Consider the following 17,935-nt stretch of genomic DNA (forward strand, 5'->3'; position numbering starts at 1 on the left):
TATTATCCTCTTCAACAATAGGATTAAAGATTGGTGCTTGACTGGAATTACGTGCTAGTGTCATTGGTTATTGTTAAAAGGCAATAAGGTGTGTAATTGCAATATTTCCTCTGAATAGGAAAGAATCTCTACATCGAAGCATGGATGCTGGTGGTTCGAATTAAGCCCGATCCTGACTCCACTTCGCAGCGGTATGCGATGCTGCGATGCTTTTCAAACATCTCAGCATCCCGCGATGAAATTAAAATGTACAGGTGGAGTCAGCATCGGGCTTTAAGAATAAAAACCCAATTCAAAATGATGCGCTTGAGAATTCAACAATATAAATAATGGTAGCTCTATTATAATACACATTAATGATAAAATTCCAAAATATAATACGTTTTCTGTCTTTGCTTGTCACGTGGTAGGCCTATGTTGAAGTTGCGATAAGTTTAAATAAGTTTCAAATGAATAACAACAAGACAAGCGGCCGAGTGGTCTAAGGCGCTAGGCTCATAGAGTACTAAGCGTTGCGCCGTGAGTTCGAACCCCGCCTCTGCCAAACTTTAAAAGAAGTAAATTAAAATTTGACTTTTTTTAATTTTATATTTGGGAAATGTGACTGGGAGAATTTATGTATGGTGTGGAGTGGTGTGATAGGGCATGTACTTTAACTGGCCGGCGCGGTCCGGTGACTAAGTCTTTATTGGGCGTTTTATCGGCAGTCAACGAGTAATGTATTTTTTGCAATCTGTTTTCATTCCGGTTCTTCGGCGAATCTTCGCTCTTCGTGCTTTACTGTAATATTCCCTGCATATCGTGGATGGCTTGGCCTATCCCAAATCACCCCGGCCAGCACTTTTCCCATTTTTTAATCCACACACTTTATTCAGGAACTTCATTCTTGATTTGATCATGATGTTTCCTTCATGTTATTCTTATTTTATTGAAGATATTTTTCATGTAAAGTAAGTTGGCAATGACTGAGTTCGTGCATTGGCCCGATGCATGCCACAGTAATGCATGGACATTGTGTTTACAATCAAACCCGGAAGTAACTGTGTGTCCCCGTGTTGACGTCATCATCGAAAGCGCCCAATTTGAACGATTTCGTTTTGTAATTTAGGGGGGGTGCCAATATCCAATCTTTGCATGGAGATTATGTCTATCCTGGTGCGTTAGGCAAATAAAAAATATTCTTTTCTGCTTCCTGGCATCATAAGCTTTCCATTGATATATAACTTTATTTTCAATGAGGTTCACCTTTAAGAGAAGGTATCTTCCAAATCCAAATCCAAATGTACTGCTCAGCAAACAAAAATGTTTTACAGAAAACGTTTAAATGTCGGGTTATATAGGCCTAAAGGGTATAAAAACGTTTTAAAAACATTCCAAAAACATTCTTGAAAACTTGATACAAAACATTCTAAACAGAATGTTATTTTGGGAGTTGAAAAATATTTTGCGAAAAATGTTTGCCCAAAATATTTTCAATAACGTTTTAAAAACGTTTTCATGACCTTTATATAACCCGACATTTAAATGTTATTAAAAGGTTTTGAAAAAACATTTTAAAAACATTTCTGTGTTTCCTGGGTTCAAATATTTTAACATAATGTTAGTATTGACACAATATTTGGCAAAAATATTTGCAAAAATAGTTTACAATAACATTTTTCGAAAACATTTAAAAAAATTTGTTGTAGTGTGTTATCATGACCTTTATATAACCCGACATTTTAATGTTATTAAAACGTTTTTACCTAAACCAAAAGCCAAAATATAACTTATTTAAAATGTTTTCAAAACGTTTTTGTGTTTGCTGGGCCCAGCAAACACAAAAACGTTTTCGACATCATTCGCAAAAGGTTATAAAAGGTTGTCAGAAAACGTTTAAATGTCGGGTTATATAAAGGGTATATCAAGAGTATAAAACGTTTTCATAACCTTAAAAAACATTTTTTTGATAATCTACTGCTCAGCAAACAAAAAATGTTTTACAGAAAACGTTTAAATGTCGGGTTATATAAATGGTATAAAAACGTTTTAATAACATTCCAAAAACATTCTTGAAAACTTGATACAAAACTTTTTAATCAGAATGTTATTTTTGGATTGAAAAAATATTTTGCGAAAAATGTTTGCCCAAAATATTTTCAATAACGTTTTCATGACCTTTATATAACCCGACATTTAAATGTTATTAAAAGGTTTTGAAAAAAAAAACATTTTAAGAACATTTCTGTCTTTGCTGGGTTCAAATATTTCAACATAATGTTATTTAAGTATTGACACAATATTTGGCAAAAATGTTTGCAAAAATAGTTTACAATAACATTTTTTGAAAACATTTCAAAATATTGTTGTAGTGTGTTTTCATACAAAACGTTTTAAAACGTTATCATGACTTTTATATAACCCGACATTTTAATGTTATTAAAACGTTTTTACCTAAACCAAAAGCCAAAACATAACTTATTTAAAACGTTTTTAACCACAACATGACTAAGTTGAAGTATAAATCATCAGATTTATAAAGTTTACTTCGAGTACTGTTAAATATCAAAAATATCAATTTCTAATCATTTGCCATAAAATGTGTATTACATTGCGAATTTCAAAAAAATCAAAATTATTTGATATCAGAAGGACATTCTTCGTATTAAGAATGCAATTTGATATGTCTGATGTGCTCTAATGTCCCAAAATAAATACTGTCCAAACGTTCATACCCCACCCCTTAAAGTTTTCATAGAAATGAGCCCCATTGATGCTACATTACTAGGTGTTGAGGTATCAATAAGTGCAAGCTAATATATATATATATATAAATTCCGAAGAATCATGGACCATACCAAGTGTTTTGAAAGAAGCCAAATCGGCGTTTATTTGCTTGAAATCCTTGTAATTATAAATATGATTATGGTCACGTGCTATGAGATATTTATACATTATAAATCGTATCACTGTAGCGTGCCGATCACGGGAGTTGGTTGTGGTGCAGTTGATTGGGAAAGTGAATGACAATCGGTCTTTGCATCAGACGCGATGAAATACTACAATATTAAGTTCATGATTTTCATTTTCATTTCTGTGCTGCCTGCAAATGGTAAGTTTTATTGTATATACAAGCTTAAGGTTTTCATAGAATTGAAATGAGTCCCATTGATGCTACATTACCAGGTGTTGAGGTATCAAAACAGTTCTTAGTTGTTAAAATGAGCATATCATGCTATTCTTGTTTGTTAGAAGCATCATTATCTTGCTTAGTGAAAGACAAAGTAAATATGAGTTTTATAACTTCTCTTAGTGTCATTATTAGAGATAGGTGTCTCTGTTGCATTCATGCTCGGTAGGCTTTCTGAGTATTCAATCTATGAAAAAAGGCAATGTTTTATCACTTGGCTTTTTGCGAAATCTCTCTTTTTGCAAAAGCCCTTTAACGTGTCCAAAGACATCTTATTATAGTGGTTTAGCGTACAAGTATTGAATACATACAGTCTGTCCACTCTGAAGTACAAAGTGACAACGCACGCGTGTACAGCGTGTAAACATTGCGCAGTGCTGCGTCTCTGCTGAGGTATGCGTGCGCCCGCGTCGGTAATTTGTACTTCAGATTAGACTGACTATAGAAGACACACTTCTATCTTTTCCTTATTCCAGATGGAAGCTGTATATCTTCTGCCACACACAAATGTCTCGTAGAAGAGCTGCTGGGTAAATATGGACCTCCATTTACTAGACCAGTAAAACAATACAACAAGACAGTGGACGTATATCTCTATATGTTCATTCAGCAAATTATTGATCTGGTGAGTCAGCAAGGTTTACAATTGATATTTCTCAAAATTCAAAATATTTTTGATCAAATCAACTTGTCTAACATGAGGCCGTTTGTATAATATAACATGGTGTCATATGTAGCTTTGTTTTACATGAATTATGTAAGGATGTAAATGTTGTGGTATTTATCATAATTTTTGTATTATCAATAGTTCATTTGATAGCAAGTTTATGCATCTATCTGCACAGACCCTGTGTTGTTCAGGAATTTCCTTGTCCCATTCTGTTTATTATGCATTTTATTCGGAATATTTCGAAAAGAGATTCATCACTAGGTGTCTGGTTTTGTTGCCTCTCCCCCATCATTTTGTTGCATAAAATATTTTTATAAGAATAAAAGTTATTTTTTATCATATTACAACTTAATTTTGTTTTCAGAATGAACGTGATCAACTTCTTAAAATTGTTGCCTTGCTGGAACTGGTAAGAATCATAATATAAAGGTAACACTACCTAATTCAAATATTTAAAAAAATAATATGCCAAATTATCATATGTGACCGTACAGCACGAATGAGCCGTAAATGTCCTCAATTGTATTCTGAGTTACAGTGTAAAATGGGCATGAAGGTCGTATTCATAGGTACCTCAATGTGGTGCTACGTGTACCTCATTTAATGAGATACACGTAGCACCAAATTGAAATACCTATTTATGAATATGACCTTCATGCCCATTTTACACTGTAACTCAGAATACAATTGAGGACATTTACGGCTCATTCGTGCTGTAATCACATATGCAACGTCAACATGGTAATTTGAAATCTCGAATGCTATTCACACAACAGCGGTCAACGTAATACTACAACATGCCGTTTCTAGAATTACTCACATTACATATTTAGTGGACCGGTTAAATTTAATATCATTTATGGTATTAATGAAAGTATGTGTAAATAGTAGCTAATGGGACTTGGCATAGATATTTGTTCTACGCTTACTTTACATGGAAACCGACTTCTATTGTTTATACTAGCATCATGCCATGGCAACCTAGTAGAGCTAGAGGGCATTTGGGGCTCAATGAACAAGCACACCTTTGATTTCATATCTTTCATTACGTTTCACTGCCTGAAGAGAATTGATCAATAATTGAATTCCCTCCTGAGGTTAGTATCTGTCAATGAGTTGACCACACCACCAGGCTGTCATTATAGCTAGAGGCAGTATATGGTACACATGGGTCAATGAGTTACCTTGTGTGGTATTTGGTTCCCAGGATGTGAGTTTTGCCTGAGGCAATTTGTGGTTAAATGTTGATCCCTCACTACAACAGTTATTACCGTCGATTTGGTTGAAAAAGGAGGTGAGACATGATCAAATCTCTCCAGGTAGCAAAACATAATGTTTGCTTTATTATTCGCCATACAATTTATATTATTATGCCAATTTAAATAAAAAGCTAAATTATTTGATATCAGAAGGAAATTCCCTGTATTCAGAATGCAATTTGATGTGTGTGATGTGCTCTCAAGCTCCACAAAATACTATGTAAAACGTTCCTATCCGAGCCCTTATGAGAGGCCACATTCGCAGACTTTTGAAAAGTTAAATAGGAACCTTCATCCTTACTTTTGATATGTGGTATTTTTTTTATTTGGGGTCAAAGGTCGTCATCTGTTATATTATATCTAAGCGATACCTTTGTTGGTTCATTAGACGATATGAGATATATATTCGAAACACGCTACTGATTGATGGATCTCATAATATTATTTCATATACCTTACTCAGGGACCTTGTATGGACGGTCCCTGCCTTACTACACTATTCAAAATGAAACAGTATTGAACGAGTTGCATCGATCTTGTATATGGCTAATATTGGTCACGAATTTCTGTTTACGTACGGAAGCTAATTGCTTACCAGACACCTTGGTCTGGGCGGACATTTTATAAACGAATTTAGTCAACGTTATTTTCAATTTATATTGCTTTGATGATGCGGTATTTTGAAGCTCTTTGGAGTGTAAAATAAAACAAATACTAGACGATTATATATCAAGTATATAAAAATGGCGGTATTGACGTAAATCAGAGGCCAGTTGGTATTCTCTTGGTCGGGCTGACGTCACAAAGGGGAAATAACTTTGTAAAACCAGTGTGCGCTTGTGCAGTTCCCTTTTCTCGAGCTGGTTGCTATGCGCGCGCTTGTGTAAAGGGGACAATGTTCCCGGATGTCCGACCGACTGAATTCAAATTGTTTTATTTTTTCTTTATCTTTATTTTAGCAATGGACGGATGAATTTCTCACATGGAATACAACAGAGTACCCTGACATTACCGCATTACACATTCCATTCACAAAAATTTGGCGTCCGGATATATATTTAGTGGAGAGGTATGTCCACTCTGTACTTCATTTAGAAATACGTACCTTTAACATAATTATGTTTGCTGTTATTTTAATCCCTGTACATTGTTAACACAATCTATTACGATCATTTGTTTGCTCTGTCTTTTATAGGATAAAATCTGATGACGCTGACAATACGCTACCATTAATATCCCCTGATGGTAACGTGTTTTGGTCTTCTCAAACTACCTTCACCACATCCTGTAGAATAGATGCCCGATTTTTTCCATTTGACACCCAAAATTGCACACTAACCTTCGCCTCATGGGTTTACGAACGTAAATCGTTAGACCTCTTCGTCAGTACGAACCGCCCGAGTGGCTCGTTTTTTACTGAAAATGGCGTTTGGAACCTAACTGAGGTAACAATAATACGTTACAACCGAACCTATGACGGATTTGACGGGGAATTCCCTCAAATACAGGTATCCCTGATATTGAGCCGGCGACCACTGTTTTACGTACTGTTAATTATTATACCGTGTACCTTGCTGTCCTTTATTAACCTGATGGTTTTCATACTGCCGACGGAATCGGGAGAGAAGGTATCATTGGGTATAACCAACTTCTTAGCATTGGTACTGCTTCAGCAACTGATTGGAGAATCCATTCCACCTGCATCGGACAATATCCCTGTTATTATATGTGAGCAATTATTTTTTTCTCTATTCATGTAAATCTTTTTGATCGGTGAATTCTCAGTTTTGTATTCAATAAATCAGTTACAACTGGCATTCCATTATATTTTACAAGCCTTTTTGAAACCTTCCTTTCTTAACTGCGCATTTCAAAAACATTATCATTTTCATGTCGTCTATATTTTGCACTCTTTGCACTATTTTCCATGCATATATAATTCCAGTCACGAAATGAAACACGGCTATAAATGCCTCAACTCCAATCCCGGGCTCCAATCTCACCAAATTAGTTGTTTGGTTATCAAAAACTTCCTTCACCCAATGGAATTTGGGGAGCTGCACAGATAATTGGTGGATGTTACAATCTAAATGCGGATAGGTGTGCGCCGTTCGGCAGCAACCTAGTTGATGCGATCTGATTGTGATGATTCACCATTGCAGCGAAATTACAGCGCTTTGAGTCCTCTAAGATCTGGAGAAAGGCGCTTTATAAAATTTATTTATTATATTATATATTATAAATAAGGAGATAATGATAAGCGACCTAGCATAAATTAAGATTTGTCCATATCGACTATACTGATCATAATATTTTACCATCATTTGTATTGCTCTCTTGTTTTAACAGCTTATTACTTCAATCCCATGATTGTGATTGGATGCCTTTCTATCATGACCGGTGTTATCACGGCGTATTTTCAACAACAACAGTCATCAAATGATGTACCAACATGGCTCTTTAAACTTCATAAAATAATGACACCGAATAACCATCTGCAAGAGGAACAAGTCATTTGTAAAATAAATAACTCAAACCAAAAAAGCTTTGGTGATAAAATGATAATGGAAAACAAAGAAGATGACGACAACAATGGAGAGTCCGACGTCGATACAGTAGATGTTGCAGATCGTGTGAGTTTAAATGGGAAGCAGGTGGCTTCGATGATCAATCGATTATTAATGGTAGCGTGTATATTTATTACAACTCTTTCCATGATCGTTCCTCCTATTATGTTTATAGTAGAGTAGAATATCATGCCGATAGTGATATAGGCCAACTAATGACAGACTTGAGTCATTAAATGAGCTCAACGAGTCTCTTAGCAAGTTATCGCAAAATGGTGGTCTGCCAAATGTAATTCTTGCGGGTGATTTTAATTGCCCCAGCATAGACTGGGATGTTGTATTACCTAATCCCCAATATATGGCTATGTTGTCAATAGGTTATTGCTGGATACAGTGAACGAGCATGGATTACATCAACATGTTCATGAACCGACCCGGTTAGATAATATATTGGATCTTCTATTTACCACTAACCCTGATCTTGTGGAAAAAGTAATTGTCTCCCCTGGTATGAGTGATCACTTTGTTGTAACAGCCACAGTCAATATCAAGGCTAAGCTAAGCAGGAAACCTCCTCGTAAAATTTTTATTTTTACGAAAATGAACGTGGAAGGGATCAAGAATCTGCATCTGCATCTGAAAATACGCATTCTGCCAGTGACAATTGGGTACTGTCAGTGACAATTGGGTACTGTTCAAATCACAATGAGTTGCTAACTATTCATGTGCCTCAAAAATTGTTAAACAGAGATGGGACGTTCCTTGGATGACGCAGTCAATTCGTAGACTCATCCGTAAAAAGAAAAAGGTATAATGCTTATAAGAGTCATAAACACAGCAAAACCTGGGAAAAGTTCACAACACTTAGAAATACAGTGCAAACAGAATTGAGATGTTCCAAAAATGATTATCTAATGGGTCTTCTTGAAGACAGCATGCAATCAAGAAAACTCAAAACCATCTGTCAACAAAAAATTCTGGGGACATGTAAAAAGCCTTAAACGTGATGGCACAGGGGTTGCTACATTTCAGGTTGATGGCAACGAAATGGTGAGTGGGAAAGATAAGGCAAATGCTCTTAGTAACCCTTAGTAACCAGTATTGTAGTGTATTTACCACAGAAAATCTATCAATTATACCAACTGTAGCAGCCCTGGTTAAAAACAAGTACAAAAAAAGTACTGTACTTTTTATGTACTTTTAAAAAATGTACTTATTTGGAACGCGAAATAAGTACATTTAAAGTATAAAAAAAGTACAATTGAAAAGAAAAGTACAGTAAAAGTACCAGCAGGTCAAAAGTACATAAAAGTATACTTTTTAGCCATAGGAAAAGTATACTTTATTTGGCTGTGTGAAAAGTATACTTTTGAATACTTTAAATGTACTTATTTCGCGTTCCAAAAAAGTACATTGTTTAAAAGTACATAAAAAGTACAGTATACTTTATTTAGCAATATGAAAAGTATACTTTATTTGGCCATATGAAAAGTATACTTTTTTGGTCTTGTGAAAAGTATACTTATCACATGGCCAAATAAAGTATACTTTTCACATATTAATAAAGTATACTTTTCAAATGGCCAAATAAAGTATACCATGCTCTACATATGGCTTAATAAATTATACTTAACATACGATTAAATTTGAAAATTTGTCTTGTAAGAAATTAGAAAAAGAATATATTTTTTAACTATCCTGGTTGCTTTCTTGTCCAGGTAACACAACATATGTCAAGGTTAAATGCCTTGTCCCTCCCTCCTGGCACATTATTGCAACACCTCCTTAATTAATAATAATAATGTACACTTAATACTACAGCACTTGTGTCCGTCAAAAGATGCTCAGGGAGCTTTGCAGAAACAACAAATTGTACAATACTGCAAACAATACTATAATACATGTAACTCATATAAACTCAGATGTTGAGATGTTCATGCATCAAGCCGGGCATAGGCATTTTGGAAAAATGTGTTTACAAGTTAATTTTGCTTTAAAATAACACAATTATGTTCTTGGTAAAGCGAACTGAAAATGGCAGGTTATTGTTCCAAATGTTTGCAGCTGAAACATGAAATGATCTGCTGACCCACTGGTTTCTGGCAACTGTTTCTTGAAGAAGTCCTTGTGTAGCAGAATGGAGATTATGAGCTGCAGGTGAATATACAGTTCTACACAATTAATTATTCTGGAGCTGATATATAGACGAATATCCAACGAACCAAGTCATGGTCAGGATTTGGTCGGCCATTACTGGGTCCCTGGCGCACCAAGCTGGTGTTGTGACTGCCCAATTGGGTGCATGGATTAAAGCTGCTTAAAAAATCGATGTTATATTGTATTGTGTTGTAAACTTTCATCATTCTTTATACGTGTAACACGGGTGATGGAATGCAGTTTATAATTCCCGCCAAGGACGCATCATTTCACATTTCAGGTGAAATATACTCAGCGGGGACCCAGCCATGGCTGCCACTAAGGTGTAGGAATGCATGAAATTGGATTAGTCTATACAAAGTCTTGTAGACAACAAAATTCTTTGTTCAAAAGTAGCCAATGCAGGTCATGTAAAAACAGGTGTAATGTGGTTTTATGTAGGTATGTTCATGCATGCAAGTCTGGCAGCACTTATGTTTTGAATTATCTATATAGTCTGTGCAGTTGAGTCTTGTGATGCCATGCAACAGAGAGTTGTCAATGTCTATCGTTGAGGTTATTGAATTACCTAAACATAGCACATTATACCATTGTCATGGTCCATATTGGGTATACACCAACAATGTATACATCTGCAGAATTCAGCAGTGTTGTATGTTGCCTGCATGGGCACTCATGAATGTGCTGAATGAGTGTGTAAGCTTACTCAATTATCAGCATTATATGGCATTTCTTGGTGTACAAAATATCTTAAACAATAACAAATACATAGTACCTTCTTTTGTGTCCATTGAATGCAATCAGAAATCCAAGTCATAGCATAATTATATTCATGTAAAATCCACAAAATGAGAGCTCCCATCTTAATATGTCATGTCAAAAACAGCTCCAAACAGAATGACAGTTATTTTTCAAATCCACAACAATATTGTCATGTGACCAATTTGCATATGAGGTCAAATGACTAATCCAAGAAAAGTACAAATTAAGTACACTAAAAAGTATATTAAAAGTACAGTTGGTGACCTCCTAAATGTTTAAGTCCCAGAAAAGTACAAATTAAGTACAATGGTGCTGTTGAAAAAATGTCTGAGTCTGAAAAAGTACATTAAAAGTACATTTCATGAGGTCCAAAAAGTTTAAGTCCAAGAAAAGTACAAATTAAGTACAGAAAAGTACAAATAAAGTACTTGATGATGGGCAAAAACTTTAGAGTCAAAGAAAAGTACAAATAAAGTATAGAAAAAGTATATTAAAAGTACAAAAAATTTTAACAAAAGGGAGAAAAAGTACATTCTAAGTATACTTTAATTGTACTTTTCACTGAAAAAGTATAATAAAAGTACAAAAAAGTACACATAAAGTATACTTTATTTGTACTTATTTTTAACCAGGGAGGTAACCCTATACCTACAATAGATGTTCTTAGAGTAGATACCGAGGGAGTTGAAAAGTTGCTTAGTTATATTAATCAAAAGAAAGCAAGTGGCCCCGATGGTGTTCCGTCTGCGCTGAGTCACATTTTTCAACAATCCCTTGATACAGGTGATGTACCCGTCGACTGGTTCATAGCAAATATAACAGCTATTTTTAAGAAAGGTGACAAGAGTATCCCTGCCAACTATAATAGACCTGTATCGTTGACATCAGTATCTTGTAAATTGTTCGAGCACATTCTATTTTCTCATATTATGTCACACCTAGAGAAATTCCAAATATTATCCACTTTCCAGCACAGATTCAGAGCACAGTACTCTTGTGAGTCACAACTTGTCATCACTGTGGAAGACTTGGCTAGAAATCTTGACAACAAACACCAAACTGATATATTAATATTAGACTTCCAAAAAGCTTTTGACACCGTTCTCCACCAGCGATTGATCCAGAAACTTGATTTTTATGGTATACGTGGTAACATCTTGAATCGGATTAAAAAATGGCTGACGACCCGAACACAACGGGTCGTTGTGGATGGAGAATGTTCAATACCAACTTCAGTCAAATCATGAGTACCTCAGGGAACGGTGTTGGGACCTTTGATGTTTTTAATTTACATTAATGATATAGCAAACAACCTTGATAGTTCTACGCAAATACGCTTCTTTGCAGACGACTGCTTGTTGTATAGGTCAATAACATCCGAGCATGACTCAGTGGCCCTGCAGAAAGACCTCGATTCACTTGTTGAATGGTCTGACAAATGGCAGATGATGTCATTTAACACACGTAAATGTAAGACATTGTGAGTAACTACTAAGAAAAATCATATTATTCACACATAATAGCATGGGCAATGATAATCTAGAAAGCGTATCTCATCACCCATAGCTCAGTAGTAACCTTAAATGGTCAAATCACATCAATAATATTGCGGTTAAAGCCAACAATGCTCTTTGGTTTATTCGCAGAGGTGCCCAAAGTACGTAAAACAGCAAATGTACTTTGCATTGGTAAGACCGCACCTTGAGTTTGCTTGCGCTGTATGGGACCCCATAATGTATCCGACATCCAAAGAATTGAGGCAATACAGCGCAGGGCAGTTCGGTTTGTATCCAACAATTACAAAAGAGAGAGGCACTATCAATAACATCTTTCAAAATTTGCAGTGGCCTACCCTTGAGCAGCGACGGAATGCAACATAGATTAACAACTATGTATAAAATTCAAAATGATGAAATTGCAATTCCCATTCCTGATTATGTTCAAACACAGACAGTTAAAACTCGTCAATACCCATCCTCAAAGGTTTCGAGTTATGACACCTCACATAAATGCCTACAAATATAGTTTCTTCCCTCGGACAATCATCGAATGGAACTCCCTACCTCCTTCCGTGTATATTGCCAAATCAGCTGACTGCTTCAAGAGTTGTATTAATAACATGTAATTTAGGTTTTTGTTTAGCCATGTTGATTTCAACTGGCGCCTTTAATCACCTCAACTAGATATTGCTTTCATGCAACTTTGTTGAGTAATTTTGTAGATGTAGATGTAGATGTAGATGTGACACATGACTTGTTGAGAACTTGAAAAAAACTTTTTTTAATGATATGAAGCAAGTGATTGATTGATTGATTGATTGATTGATTTTATTCGATTAAAATTTAACATACAAAGACGAGAAAGTAATACAATATATACAATATAAATTTTAACAAATACAATGTATCAAACAATGCTGAATTAAAATATTGGATTAACCAAAAAGGAGGCTAATTTCCATTGGGATTCAATTGTAAAGCAATTATAATCTGATAAGAAAAGCAGACAAAATCCAATACAGAATCACAAAAAAAATATGCATATTAAAAGAGAAGTTGAAAAACAAGCTATAAAACAAACACTGAAAAAAATAATCATGAATTGATTTCACTTAGTTAGGTCTTTGATGCACTCTTAAAAGATTTCTGATTTTTGGTTTGGAACAATGGGACCCGGTGCTATACCATATTACTTAAAGTCCAGAGTGCACTGTAGTGTCGTGTGTTCTCCAACTTTTTAAATGGCACCGTGATAGTCCTTCAAGATGTCAGGCCGGATCAAACTGGAGAGATTTCTGCCCTTACAATACATGCGACAACAGAGATCAACAGCTATACTTTCGAAAATTAAATAAAGATACAAGATTAACTATCGTTTAAAGCGGACACACCTCTATGCTTAAAAACACGATTTGCAAATGTATATGAAAAAAACTCGTTTTTAATTCGTGAGCGTTGTTTGTAAAATATTGTTCACATCAGGATTTCGATGCAAGTGTCTATTACGACAGTAGCATCACTGATAATCTCAGTTTTCATTCAGTTTCAGGCAGTGGTTTGTTTGTGTTTTGAAATATATTTTACGGGTGGCAAAGATCCAAGGTCCAAAACACCTTTTACCCAAGATCACTTCGGAATGCGCAATAAAACACACTGTTTGTATAAGTTAACAAAACCCGTTTATTTCTAAGTACAGTACGCATGGACAATGCGTGTACATAAATCATACAAATTGCATATCTTACAACAGTTACATTATAATATTACCGGACTTCAAAACTGGTTCCTTCTAGCAGGATTAATACCACATTATTGGCTATACAAAACAAATGGCTGGCTCGCAAGTACGAAGGTTCCCTTCTCCAAAAGGCTCCTTAGTCCGTAAGTTCGCTAGTCCGAACACGTAATTTACCATTTGCTAGTCCGAATTCGGAAAAAGGTTCGCCAGTCCGAATATCGGGTTCTCTAGTCTGAGGGTTCGCTAGTCCGAATAATATATAATAAGGTTCTCTAATATAGAACCAGGCTCGCTAATCCTAAACCTAACCCTAATCCTAAACCCTAACCCTAGACCCTAACCCTAACCCTAACCCTAACCCTTATTCTATATTCGGACTAGAGAGCCTTCGGATTAGCGAACTTAATTTGGTTTTCGACTAGCGACTCTTCGGATTAGTCACGCATAAACCACCCCACTACAACACTTTCAAATACATCTGCCACGAAATCATAATTACATTTACATGTAGCTATACAAACCTGGAATTCCCATGCCTAATTATAGACATTGCCATTTAACATTGCCACACCAGTAGCGTAAGGCTGGGGCAGAGTACCCCCCTGACAAAAATGAAAGAGAAAAGTGCCTCATTGACAAAAAACAAAACAAAAAAAAAACAAAAAAAACAAACAAATAGAATGAAAATCGGGAAGTCAGCAGTCAACTGCTATTTTTCAATTTTATTTTATAAACCAAAGTATTGCATTGAATAGCTTATCAATATTACCTATCACAGGTCAGTGCAGTACTTTGAAAAAATAACGTTTAACTGGACATAGCCAGTTTTGGTCTGCACATCACACATACAATAGTTCACTAATAAGCCCTTTATAAGAAAATGTCCTATACTTCAATGCTTATGTGTGTCATATTGAAACAACCAAACTTATAAGAAAACCCATCAACAGGGCGATAAGCAATATTCTACTTAAATGTGTCATCGCCCCGATATCTTCATGACAGAAATCGCCATGGTAGGTTGAATCCACAGCCACGCATGGCCATTTTGTTCCTACCTTTGAGACGCATAATGAGCCGAAGGACATCCCGACTAAGGCTACTGACAATAGCTCGGTAATTGACTTCTCTGTGTGTAAGTGAGCTTGTATACGCCATGTGAGGGGGTGCTCACACTGGGGTGTGTGTAACCTCTGTGTGTGGGTGAGCATGTATACGCCATGTGAGTGAGCGCTCACATCAGAAAATCAGAATATTTCTCTCCGTTTTTGAGTTCAAGACGCTCGCTTCTTTCTCAAGACGCTAGCTAACGACGATAATATCCGTTGAACATATATATTCAAGTGCAAAGAACCAAATCTGGTTTCTTTATACGAAATCATTTACGGGAGATATTCATCATTTTCTACCCCGGTATCCAAAGATTTATCGTCTGAATATCAATCGTGCATAGCACATTCACGTGTATCGATCCCGGGTATTCATTTCAGTGTCTCTGGCTGTATAATGTAATTATTAACCGGGCGATGTCGGTGTGCCCCATGTGAGGCTTGTCACAATCAGAAGATTATTTACTAACTTGACAGTTTAGACCATTTTGGGGAACAGCCATCAGCGGAGATGAAATGTATATTTATGGAATTGTATATAAACTGAATGACCATCTTGAAGAATATTCTGAGTTCGAGATATGAGTTGCATTAAGTCGATGTTACTTTGTCTTACTACATGTATGCATAATTAATTTAAGTTTGATCGGCTTATACAGGATGTCCCAATAAAATCAGAACCCTCATTGTGCCCTCTTTTTCTCCTATTTTTGAAAAGTTGATCAAATGTATTTTGGCATGTAAAAAAACCTTAAATCTTTAGCTTTAATAAACAAACCAAAACAATTATTTAAATCGGCTCACAATTCTTGAAGATATGCCCTCTTTAAGAAATTTTCCCGTTTTTCACTCTGTCCACGGATGAGGTTTGGTTACGTCAAAGATTACAACGAAACACACGGTTAATGACATGGATATAGATAATAGCATTAAGGCTTTGGTACGCATTTACTATGAGCGAGGATCACCAGCTAGCCTCAGACATCTTCGCAACCGTATTACCGATGCATTCGCAAGGATTACAAGGGGGGAACGCAATGCAATTAATGCAATGAGTACCAGGGCTGAAACCTGTATTCGTCAAGGAGGCAACCAGGTAGAGGGCAGAGCAGCACAGTAATCTCACTTCAGAAGAACCAAGGACATACCAAGCAGCCCTTTTCAGGCACCATTTTATCCCAAAATGAGAAAATGACATGTTGTAAATAAAAAGAAAGCAAGAAACAACAAAGAAAGAAAGTAAGAAACATAATAAAACAAAAAGGCATAAATAACCAAGAAAAAATAAGTTTAATTGCAAGTATAGCAAGAGAAATCATATCCCACATCCATTTAGCCGACAAGTTAATGACACTTAACACAATCCATAGACCATAGGCCCACCGGTAAATCCCATTCCCTAAATAAAGTTCGTTATTTTATAAAGTTATCATTGAGGAATGCTTGATATTCATGCATGGTACGTGTACTCCTTTTCAGTCTTTGAAGTAGCCAAACCTCCTCCGTGGACAGAGTGAAAAAAATAATTCTTTAAACGAGCATATCTTCAAAAGTTGTGAGCCGATTGAAATATTTCTTTCGGTTTACGAATAAAGGTTTCTTTACATACCAAAATATATTTGATTAACCTTATAGTTATGCGCATTGCAATCGCCAAAACAAGGTCCGAGGGATGCAAGACCGTAGGCCTAACCCAACACATTGAATCTCACCTATACATAGTATAGGTGAGAAAAGGGGAATAATTTGCCCGACCGGGGAAAGCAGCTGCTTCAACATAGTGAGGAGACCAGTGGATCCCTAGCGAGCAAAACGGAGCGTCAGGTTCCACTGATCTGGCTATGGGAAGCGAAGTGGGGCCTGTGAAAAGGCACCAAGCGCTGACCCGATCGCACAAGCAACCGCTTTCCCAAAACAAAAAGAAGATAACAAACTCTGAGCTGAGAGCGCCAATGAGGGCATAGCTAAATGAGAGGAGAGGGCGGGAAGTAGCAGCTAGAAAACTGAAGATGCTAAAAATGGAACAGTCAATTGTGGAATCACGACAATAGAGGGCGACAAACGTAGGTAGCCACATAGACATATCACCTGTTTGTACTTGTTTGTCTGGGGGTAGCTAGAGGGGGCTCTACACTGCTGAACAATAAAGCAAGTTAGCAATACTAACTTTCCCTTTCAAAAATAGGAGAAAGAGAGGGCACAATGAGGGTTCTGTTGTTGTTGTTGTTGTTCTTGGGGTTTTTTTTTGGGGGGACACCTTGTATAAGGCAAAAATTAAACAGCTTTTGTTACTGCGCGCGCAATAAAGTCCCACCTCACACTCGCGTAAATTCACATAAGCCTGCGTCAGTCATAAAAGTCACGCATTACGCAACGCACAACTAGCGTAAGCAATGCGCCCAGCTACGTGCACAACATTTTATAATGGTGAGTCTTATATAAAGCCTAACAAACTTTAAGTTGAGATATTAGCCGCAAGGGTGTGGTGGCTTTTGGTGACTTTTCTGACTTTGGATGCTCGACTAATAGACATAAAATCCTCATAAACTCCTGTTCACAAGGGTATTTTGCTTGATATGCATATATTCAAGTTAGTTCCTTAAGCATAACAGGACGAGGTACTATAAAATACTACTTGATATTATGGTGGTGTGATGGTGGTGTGATGACGCAATCGCCCTAAGTGATATATAGGCACGGTTTCGCTAGCCAGCGAAGCCCAACACCCGTGGCAAAGTGTCGGTGACCCAGTGCTCGGGCTCGAATCACACCCAGAGCAAACAACTTCTTTCGGCTTTGTTTTCTCTCTTCATTTCTTCCTTCTTTCCCTTCCGTCGCCAAAAAGCCCTTAGGCGGTTAGGGTTAGGTTACCACTATCGAAACTCAGTAAAGGCTTCCTTAACCCTAACAGGGCGAGGTACTACAAAATACTACTTGATATATGCGCTGTTCGTGCGTGCATCCCACGTAGTGTGATGACGCAATCTCCCTAAGTGATATATAGG

At 36.4% G+C, this 17,935-nt stretch overlaps 1 protein-coding gene across 1 annotated transcript; it reads left to right on the top strand.

Annotated features, from left to right (window-relative positions):
* Positions 1–3,009: 3,009 nt before the first annotated feature.
* On the top strand, positions 3,010–7,848 carry LOC140159956 (neuronal acetylcholine receptor subunit alpha-7-like). Its single transcript, XM_072183224.1, has 6 exons — positions 3,010–3,091; positions 3,646–3,794; positions 4,204–4,248; positions 6,058–6,167; positions 6,294–6,826; positions 7,448–7,848. The coding sequence occupies exons 1-6, from the start codon at positions 3,031–3,033 to the stop codon at positions 7,846–7,848; spliced, it is 1,299 nt and encodes a 432-aa protein (XP_072039325.1). The 5' UTR covers positions 3,010–3,030.
* Positions 7,849–17,935: the final 10,087 nt, after the last annotated feature.

Source organism: Amphiura filiformis, chromosome 1 (assembly GCF_039555335.1).
Source record: "Amphiura filiformis chromosome 1, Afil_fr2py, whole genome shotgun sequence".
Classification (NCBI taxonomy): Eukaryota; Metazoa; Echinodermata; class Ophiuroidea; order Amphilepidida; family Amphiuridae; genus Amphiura; species Amphiura filiformis.